This window comes from Chelonia mydas, chromosome 10, assembly GCF_015237465.2.
Source record: "Chelonia mydas isolate rCheMyd1 chromosome 10, rCheMyd1.pri.v2, whole genome shotgun sequence".
Lineage (NCBI taxonomy): Eukaryota > Metazoa > Chordata > Testudines > Cheloniidae > Chelonia > Chelonia mydas.
Window position 1 is genome coordinate 76,853,340 of NC_051250.2, and position 9,745 is coordinate 76,863,084.

A 9,745-nucleotide genomic window follows, 5' to 3' on the forward strand; every position below is an offset into this window, starting at 1 on the left:
GAGGGCTCTGGCTGGGGGTGCGGGCTCCGGGGTGAGGCCAGAAATGAGGGGTTCAAGGTGCGGGAGGGGGCTCCGGGCAGGGGGTTGGGGTGCGGGAGGGGGTGAGGGCTCTGGCTGGGGGTGCGGGCTCCGGGGTGAGGCCAGAAATGAGGGGTTCAGGGTGCAGGAAGGGGCTCCGGGCTGGGGCAGGGAGTTGGGGTGCGGGAGGGGGTGAGGGCTCTGGCTGGGGGTGCGGGCTCCGGGGTGAGGCCAGAAATGAGGGGTTCAGGGTGCGGGAGGGGGCTCCGGGCTGGGGCGGGGGGTTGGGGTGCGGGAGGGGGTGAGGGCTCTGGCTGGGGGTGCGGGCTCCGGGGTGAGGCCAGAAATGAGGGGTTCAGGGTGCGGGAGGGGGCTCCGGGCTGGGGCAAGGGGTTGGGGTGCGGGAGGGGGTGAGGGCTCTGGCTGGGGGTGCGGGCTCCGGGGTGAGGCCAGAAATGAGGGGTTCAGGGTGCGGGAGGGGGCTCCGGGCTGGGGCAGGGGGTAGGGCTTGCGGGAGGGGGTGAGGGCTCTGGCTGGGGGTGCGGGCTCCGGGGTGAGGCCAGAAATGAGGGGTTCAGGGTGCGGGAGGGGGCTCCGGGCAGGGCAGGGGGTTGGGGTGCGGGAGGGGGGTGAGGGCTCTGGCTGGGGGTGCGGGCTCCGGGGTGAGGCCAGAAATGAGGGGTTCAGGGTGCGGGAGGGGGCTCCGGGCTGGGGCAGGGGGTTGGGGTGCGGGAGGGGGTGAGGGCTCTGGCTGGGGGTGCGGGCTCCGGGGTGAGGCCAGAAATGAGGGGTTCAGGGTGCGGGAGGGGGCTCCGGGCTGGGGCAGGGGGTTGGGGTGCGGGAGGGGGTGAGGGCTCTGGCTGGGGGTGCGGGCTCCGGGGTGAGGCCAGAAATGAGGGGTTCAGGGTGCGGGAGGGGGCTCCGGGCTGGGGCAAGGGGTTGGGGTGCGGGAGGGGGTGAGGGCTCTGGCTGGGGGTGCGGGCTCCGGGGTGAGGCCAGAAATGAGGGGTTCAGGGTGCGGGAGGGGGCTCCGGGCTGGGGCAGGGGGTAGGGCTGCGGGAGGGGGTGAGGGCTCTGGCTGGGGGTGCGGGCTCCGGGGTGAGGCCAGAAATGAGGGGTTCAGGGTGCGGGAGGGGGCTCCGGGCAGGGCAGGGGGTTGGGGTGCGGGAGGGGGTGAGGGCTCTGGCTGGGGGTGCGGGCTCCGGGGTGAGGCCAGAAATGAGGGGTTCAGGGTGCGGGAGGGGGCTCCGGGCTGGGGCAGGGGGTAGGGCTGCGGGAGGGGGTGAGGGCTCTGGCTGGGGGTGCGGGCTCCGGGGTGAGGCCAGAAATGAGGGGCTCAGGGTGCGAGAGGGGGCTCCGGGCAGGGGGTTGGGGTGCGGGAGGGGGTGAGGGCTCTGGCTGGGGGTGCGGGCTCCGGGGTGAGGCCAGAAATGAGGGGTTCAGGGTGCGGGAGGGGGCTCCGGGCTGGGGCAGGGGGTTGGGGTGCGGGAGGGGGTGAGGGCTCTGGCTGGGGGTGCGGGCTCCGGGGTGAGGCCAGAAATGAGGGGTTCAGGGTGCGGGAGGGGGCTCCGGGCTGGGGCAGGGGGTTGGGGTGCGGGAGGGGGTGAGGGCTCTGGCTGGGGGTGCGGGCTCCGGGGTGAGGCCAGAAATGAGGGGTTCAGGGTGCGGGAGGGGGCTCCGGACAAGGGAGGCTCCAGCCTGGGGTCTCCAGCTTCTGCTGCCCTGTCCAGCCCTCGGAGCCCCCGCCCCCGTCTTACGTCACAGCCGAGCCCCGCCCCGCCTGCCAGGCAACGCCCCCTCCTCAGGCCCCTCCCATCTCCGGGTCGCCGAGGGCCATGACGTCATCGCGCTAGGCCGTGCTGAGGCGGTGTGCGTGGCGTGTTTGCGTCACTATGAGCCGCGACGCCGGAAGCGGGAGCGGTTGGGCCTTGGGGCTCCGCGGCTCGCGCTCGGGTAGCATGAGGGGACGGCTGCTGCGGGAGGGAGTCGCCGCCGTCGCCACCCGCGGGCTGGCCGAGCTCGGGGCCCCCCGGGGGAAGCCCCCGTGGCGGGTGCTGTTCTTCGGCACCGACGACTTCGCCGCCGAGTCCCTGAGGGCGCTGGAGGCCGCCAGGTGCCGGGGGGGACCGAGGAGGGAGGACCATGGGGAGCGGGGGTGAGCGGGTCCATGGAAGGGTTGGGGGGGAGACCGTGGGGGTGGGAGGAAGGGAGGTGGGGACCATGGGGAGGGTGAGCGGGGACCAGGTGAGGGGAGGATGGGGAGAAGGGGGGGTGGATGGGTGGGGGGGGCTGGCATGGGAGGGTGGGAAGGGAGGGACCGAGGAGGGAGGACCATGGGGAGGGGGCGTGAGTGGGGACCATGGAAGAGTTGGGGGGAGACCGTGGGGGTGGGAGGAAGGGAGGTGGGGACCAGGGGGAGGGTGAGCGGGGACCAGGTGAGGGGAGGATGGGGAGAAGGGGGGGTGGATGGGTGGGGGGGCTGGCATGGGAGGGTGGGAAGGGAGGGACCGAGGAGGGAGGACCATGGGGAGGGGGGGTGAGTGGGGACCATGGAAGAGTTGGGGGGAGACCATGGGGGTGGGAGGAAGGGAGGTGGGGACCAGGGGGAGGGTGAGCGGGGACCAGGGGAGGTGAGAAGGGGGGTGGATGGTGGGGGGGGGGCTGGCATGGGAGGGTGGGAAGGGAGGGACCATGGGGAGGGGGGATGAGCGGGTCCATGGAAGGGTTGGGCAGCGGGCTGGGGTGGTAACGGGGTTGAGAGGGGAGGTTGTGAAGGGGTGGGAGACCGTGAGGGAGGGAAGTGGAGACAAGCAGGAGGGTGAGACGGGACCAGGGGCGAGGATGATGGGGAGCAGGGGTGGTGGTGAGTGGCCATGAGGTGGGGTAGGTTGGGGTGCCTGGGGGAGCAGAAAGAAAGGAGCAGCTGTTTCTCCACCTGTTGTTCGTAGAGAGGCTTTGCCTTTCCTTCCTAGCTGTGCTGGTCACTCACTGGCGTATGCCGCCTTGTCGTTCTACCACAGGGAGCCCAGGGAGGAGCCGCTCATAGACAGGCTGGAGGTGGTGACCCTGCCATCCCCTTTGCCGAGGGGTCTTCCTGTGAAAAACTGCTCCAAACAGTTTCAACTCCCAACCCACGACTGGCCGGATACAGGACCCAGTGGCCAGTTTGATGTCGGGGTGGTGGCATCGTTTGGGCGCCTTCTGAGTGAGGACCTCATTCTTCAGTTTCCATAGTAAGTCAGACATGATGGAGCAGCAGCATGTTTTCGGCTATGATATGTTTCTTGTCATCTAGCCTTTGGTTATAGTAGCATATGAAAAGACCATCTGAGCTTTGGGTCTTTTGCATTCTTTAAAGGGACAGCATCAACTCAAAAACCAGTCATTTTTCAAAAAAAGTTGAGTCATTGCAATGCTAAGCTTGTTGCTGAGTTCCGCAGCAGATATTAATGGCTTTGAAAATCACAAGCTCTGCAAACTGTGAAAACTAATTATGCAGAAAGGCTATCAAATGTGCAAAGTTAATAAACTGAACAAAATAGCGAAATTTATTTTCTTGCGTCTATTCCAGTTAGCTTGGGTGCTGCTTGTAACAATAGTAGATTCAAAAACAAAAACGTTGACATACGGAAATGACTTAAAAAAAAGTTAGAGGTCCTTCTAAATATGTGGTATGTTCCCCTTACTACTTCTGTTCCCATTCCCGTGTTCACTTGTTGCCAGACATTAAAGCTGTATAGTGTAAATATGCCTGTAAAATGGCTGCTTTGCTCTTAGGATTGGCATTTTAAATATGACTTAGTGAAACTGATTGAATTTTCAATACATTTGAAGAGCTAAAACATCTTTTTATAAGAAGGAAGTTCAGTATAATAAATGGTTAATACCCATTTATATGTGTTATAGAATTACTGGTCCTATTCTAATTTTAAAATATTCTGATTCAGTGGCGTCTTGAATGTCCATCCCAGCTATCTCCCAAGGTGGCGTGGCCCTGCACCGATAGTCCACGCAGTGCTTCATGGTGATACAGTAACTGGGGTGACAATTATGCAAATTAAGCCTAAAAGGTACAGCAAACATTTTAAAAAAGATTCAATCACTGCAATGTCTGCCTTTAACAAATATTAAGTTAATACTGTGTTGAATATTCATTCTTTTTAAGTTAAATAGTATTGACGTTAATTTCATTTAATTAAAATGGATCTATGCACCCATACAGATGGTTTAATATTAAGTACTTTCAAACAGTTCAGAAGTTTTACCTGAACTGCTGTGACTCGTCATGTATACAGCTTGTGAGTGGACAAATTGATTTATCACAGCTGTCTGTTAGGCACTTTGTGCTGTACAAGTCAAAAATAGCACGAGATCTGCAGGACTACTGATCTCAGCTCAACTGTGCAGTGAAACTGGTAAATTACCCCTCTCCTCTGATCTGCTTTTCTAGATGCTATATGGTGTATTCACAGGTTCTACAAACTTGTTCATCTCTGAAACTGAACATAAAATGAAATGGCATAGTGTACCTAGTACATTAAAAGGTACATGCTGTGCCCCTTTACTGTGGACCTGTCTGTTTTTTAGCTATACTAGAGGAATATTCTTCCTGTCCTACTTCTGTTGGATAACATATCTCAACAATGTATGAAATTCACCTTGAATATTTCAGGCCGTTTTTCTTTTGAGGTGAAGCACTTGGAATTGCAAGTCCAGTATTCAGACCAAAATTGTACATGAGAGCTAGTGTGAATGAAGTGATAGTCCACTAAAGGAAGAAGCTAATGCATATGTTTTTTTGTTTTTAGGTTTGATGTAGGTCCAATTATTAAGCAGGAAAAGTTTGCTGTTCCTTCCCAGTGCACAGCAAAAGAACTAGAAGCAATATTATCAAAGTTGGGTGCAAACATGGTAAACCTACGCACGTAACTGTCCACTTTATTCATTGCATTGTCGTCAGTTTCCATTCTGAGAAGCATTCCTTGTTATGAGCTATTTGTAAATGCATTAGAAAACAAAGGCGTACATTCCCTCAATACACAAACCTAACTGCTTTTAATGCTACCATGATTTAACTGCAAGCTTTGACAGGAAAACATATAGGTGGTCTGAAATTTGGCAGTTCTGAGCATCCTGCGTTGCTGAAAAGATGCATTCGCAGTGTTGGTGTCCCAGTCTATTAACTGGTTCCGGTGGACACTAGTTCTGGTTTAACTGTCCAGAGCACAGGCACTGTCTTTTATTTTTCCGGGTGGGTGATCCACACCCATTCCACCAAGAGGCCCTGCTCCCACTCACCCCTCCCCCAAGGCCCCATCCTCACTGTGCCGCCTGCCCACTGCTAAACAGCTGTTCAGGGGTGGCTGGTGGGTATTGAGCACCCACTATTTTTTTTCTGTGGGTGCTCCAGCTCCAGAGCACCCATGGAGTCAGCCCCTATATCCAAAGAACAACTTTTTAAACACACTGTATGAATACTCAGGCTGACGCTGCTTCCATTGAAGTCAGTGACAGATTTTTCACTTGATTTTACACCTAGTGACACTAGCAGGCTAGCTGCCAGCATAAGGTTGAGGAATTTTCAATTTTAATTGGAAAAAATTAGTTTATAGCACAGTTAAGTGTGTTCTTAGTTCAGTGAAATGAGTTTCTTTTGAGCTTTTAGAAAGTTGGACTGATCAAAATGTTTGCGGCTTTAAAAGTCTTGGAGGAATGCTACTGGCAATATATCTAATATAATGCTCATGTGCTATTTAAATTTGTTCTGTACAAAGCCTTTTTTTTGTTTTGCAGCTCATTTCAGTTTTGAAAAACTTACCTGAAAGTTTAAAAAACAAAAGGGAGCAACCAAATGAAGGAGTAACATTTGGTAGGTACTGAGTATTTAATGCAAATTGTATGTTTTCATTTTTTTTTCAATATTACCTGGGTATAGAATTCAGTTCCTGTGATCCTACATTGTGTTTTTTGGGCACTCTTGTATGTGTTAGTTCTTATTTAGGGCTGTGTCTGTATCTCTTGAAATCAACAGAAAACTTCCAATGACTTCTGTGTTAAAGGATTAACATCATGGGGGAGGCGGGGGGGTAGAACACTGCAGAATCTTTCCTTAGATTCCAGCAGTAACAATTTTCTGACAGCCTCTACAACCGATAAAGGAAAGACTACATCTCAAGATTCTAATCGTTTCATGCTGTTCCTGTCTGAGTTACCAGAAAATTAACTCTTCGGCTTGAGCATAGGTGTTGTTAACTTGTGTGATCTTCTAGTCCTGGTGGTGCAACAAGAAGACAGACTTAAATGCTTTTAATGGCTTTACAAATTACACTTTAAGTTATTCAGTTGTAAATAAACACAAAGCAAAAATGTAAAGTCTCTTTTTTGCTTTGCTTTTTTTCTAGCTCCTAAAGTCACTGTTGCTATGAGTTGTATAAAATGGGAAGAACAAACTCCTGAGCAGATATTACGACTACAACGTGCCATAGGAACTACAGTAAGACAAAATAGAAATAATTTTTTAGAAGCTTTCCTATAAGGTAAATCTTACCCTAATTGGGTGTTGATGCTTTAGCCTTTTAAATGGTGGATTGGCTCTTTTTAGAGAGGCAAAGCAGTCAAGTTGCATGAGGAAAGGACATGGATCCAAGAACATCTCCTGAGTTCTAATGCTAGCTCTGTTAACTTACTGTGACCTTGCCAAGTTATTTAACTTCTCTGCTTCAATTTCCCTATCAGTAAAATGGGGATATCTATGGTACTTCAGAGAGTGCATCCATTCAGAGGAATGATGCTATATTTGTGAAGTACTGAGTAAAGTTATGGTTAACTGTTTTAAAGGATGCAAATGTATCCTTCAGATATTAACTACAAACATACCAGGTTTGTGTACACACATTTCTTGTTTGTGAAGCATTAAAATTTCACAGGTATAGGAGTTCTTGAGTCCTCCATCCAAGTGTATTTAGGTATTTATCATTCACTCTTAGTGCTAGAGTAACTTTTTTTTAATATGTAGCTTAATATGCTTGTAAAGAAGTTTGAGAGGAAGGAATAGGAGAAGAACAAAAAAAAGATCAGGTACTTATATGCATGATGACCTGTAGACAGTCCACCCTACCAGGAATAGTCCCTAAACCTTTGCCTTAGTGCTGTTTACCACACTTTTCACATGAAAAAACAAAGTAGTTGACTGAGACTCCTGTAAAAATGTTCTCAGTTTGTCATATCTCCTTATGTATTTCCAGCTTCCACTGCAGACATTGTGGATGGGAAGTACTGTTAAACTTCTGGATTTTGTGGAAGTGCATAACATCCGCAGCTTTGCTGGTATTTACTATAATCTGTTAACATTCTCTGCTACATGATTTTACAAACCCTGACAGTGATTTAATTTAATTGGAAGTGAACATGAAGCTATGCTAGGCGACAGTTACATGATGCAAGTTTTTAACTAGGAGTCTAGTGGAATTAAACAAGACTAAATATTCTCATCTAAATGCATAGAAACTTATAAATTGCTCTCAATGTATTTTTATTAATGACTTGGATAATGCTGTGAAGAATGTGCTTATAAGATTTGCAGATGACACCAAGGGGAGCGGGGGAGAGGGGTTGCAAACACTTCAGGATTAGAATGATCCTGACAAATTGGAGAGTTGGTCTGAAATCAACAAGATGAAATTCAGTAAAGACACATGCAATGTACTACCTTTAGGAAGGAGAAGCCAAATGCATAAATCCAAAATGGGGAATAACTGTTAGCAGTACTATTGCCTAGCCAAAGGACTTGGGGGTTATAGTGGATCACAACCTGAATATGAGTCAATATGATGCAGTTACCAAAAAAAGGCTATTGTCATTCTGAGGTGTATTAACAGGACTGTCGTATTGAAGAGACAGGAGTTAATTGTCTCACTCTACTTGGCAATGGTAAGGACTCAGCTGGAGTTCTGTTCCCAATTCTGGGTGCCACACTTTAGGAAAGATGTAGATAAATTGGAGAGAGAGTCCAGAGGAGAGCAACAGAAATGATAAAATGTTTAGAAAACCTGACCTATGAGGAAAGGTTAAGTCTGGATATGCTTAGTCTTGTAAAAAAAAAAAAAAAAAAAAAAAGCTGAGTGGGGGACTGGATAGGACTGGATAACTGTCTCAAATACATTAAGGGCTGTTATAAAGAAGATGATGATCAGTTGTTCATCTCTACTGAAGGTAGGACAGGATGTAATGGGCTTAATCTGCAGAAAGAGAGACTTAGGTTAGGTAGTAGGAAAAACTTTCTAACTATAAGTGTAATTGAGTTCTGGAATAGGGTTCCAAGGGAGGCTTTGGAATCCCCATTGTTGGAGGTCTTTAAAAACAGGTTGGACCAACACCTGTCGGTGATGGTCTATGTTTACCTAGCCCTGCCTCTGCATAGGTGGCTAGACTAGATGACCTCTTGAGGTCCCTTCCAGCCTTTCATTTCTGTGATTCTATTATTTTCTGTGTCTGGTAAAATTAATAGTTATAGGCGTAGACCTGTTGAGCCTGGGTCATCCATAAGGAAGGCCAGCCTCTCTTTTGTGTTTCCTGAAATCCTCTCTCAGGGGAGATGGGTAACATCCAGAAGAAGTTAATGGTACCTCTAGTATCTCCTCTACTGCATTGACTGTTTTGTTTGGGGACCTATTAGAAAGCAGTGTGCTGCAGAGTGTGGCTTCACTAAGTCCCCTACAGAGCAAACATGCTTTTATTACTACAAGGGAGCTTATGCATGCTTTTGGAAAGTTGGGGACCATGCTAGATATTTTCTGTTATTTATGGGACACTTTCACCCCTTACTCTGACTTGCTCCTCTCTGCTATATATCATAAAGAACAATGAGGGTTTTTATGCAAACCGGTAACTGTCATAACTTTTTTACATAACTGTCTAGTTTCAGAACAGACATAAAAATAAGTTTCATGTTTTTTACTCTTATTCAGTAGCGTGAAAATGCAAGAAGTTCCTATTTGTTTGCAGATCAACTATTAAATGAGCATGGAATTGTTCCAGGATCAGTATTATACCATAAATCGTCACAGACATTGGTGGTACGTTGCAAGGTATGTTTTCTGCCTTTGCTTTCTATTCAGGGTTCTGAAGATGATTTTTAGACTGCTACATCTGTTTTTAATAATCTGCACCCTAACATAAGAATGATCAGACTTTAACAAACTTAGCTAGTAGGTAGAGTCCTTAGTGTGTGCATCTTTTATCTTCCTTTCTAGGAAGGCTGGGTCGGAGTCAAAACTGTCATTTTAAAGAAGAAGCTTACAGCTGCTGACTTCTATAATGGGTACTTACATCCCTGGTTCCAGCAGAATTCAAAAACGCTTTATAGGGACTGCAGATTTCATACTCTCAAACTTACCACAGCGAAGAAGACTGAAAGAAAAGGAAATGGTGGTGTACAATATAAAACAAAGTGCATGAAATTTGTCAAACAGGATGACTGTAAATGAATAGAAACATTAAGTATTTCATCGTCCATTACAATAAATGAAGCAGGAATTTCTTTAAAGGTGCTTCAACTGCAAAATGTGTGATATTGGTATCATCAGCCAAGAAGATTTCCTCATTACTCTTTTACGAAGCACTACGTTTTATTCCTTAAGAGAAGAGCACACGTTAGTGAATGCCTAACTAAGACAATGAATAACCCTGTTTCTATTGTTAGACAATAAATTATTTTTACACAAAATTT

General features: G+C 49.1%; 1 protein-coding gene across 2 annotated transcripts; it reads left to right on the forward strand.

Annotated features, from left to right (window-relative positions):
• The first annotated feature begins 1,884 nt into the window (after positions 1-1,884).
• On the forward strand, positions 1,885-9,745 carry MTFMT (mitochondrial methionyl-tRNA formyltransferase). 2 transcript variants are annotated; one of them, XM_037910983.2, is made up of 9 exons: positions 1,885-2,131; positions 3,039-3,251; positions 3,966-4,088; positions 4,827-4,929; positions 5,812-5,887; positions 6,420-6,511; positions 7,263-7,344; positions 9,022-9,104; positions 9,270-9,745. In XM_037910983.2, the coding sequence occupies exons 1-9, from the start codon at positions 1,911-1,913 to the stop codon at positions 9,501-9,503; spliced, it is 1,227 nt and encodes a 408-aa protein (XP_037766911.1). In that variant the 5' UTR covers positions 1,885-1,910; the 3' UTR covers positions 9,504-9,745. The 2 variants fall into 2 exon arrangements, with proteins under 2 accessions (XP_037766911.1, XP_043379793.1); XM_043523858.1 differs by having other exon boundaries at positions 1,896-2,173.

What these genes read in the sequence shown, in the direction of transcription:
- MTFMT (XM_043523858.1), top strand. Translation starts at nt 1,911, where the DNA reads ATGAGCCGCGACGCCGGAAGCGGGAGCGGTTGGGCCTTGGGGCTCCGC. An exon ending in CTCATTCTTCAGTTTCCATA is followed by an intron (nt 3,252 to 3,965) that starts GTAAGTCAGACA and finishes ATTCTGATTCAG; the next exon opens with TGGCGTCTTGAATGTCCATC. An exon ending in ATGCAAATTAAGCCTAAAAG is followed by an intron (nt 4,089 to 4,826) that starts GTACAGCAAACA and finishes TTTTGTTTTTAG; the next exon opens with GTTTGATGTAGGTCCAATTA.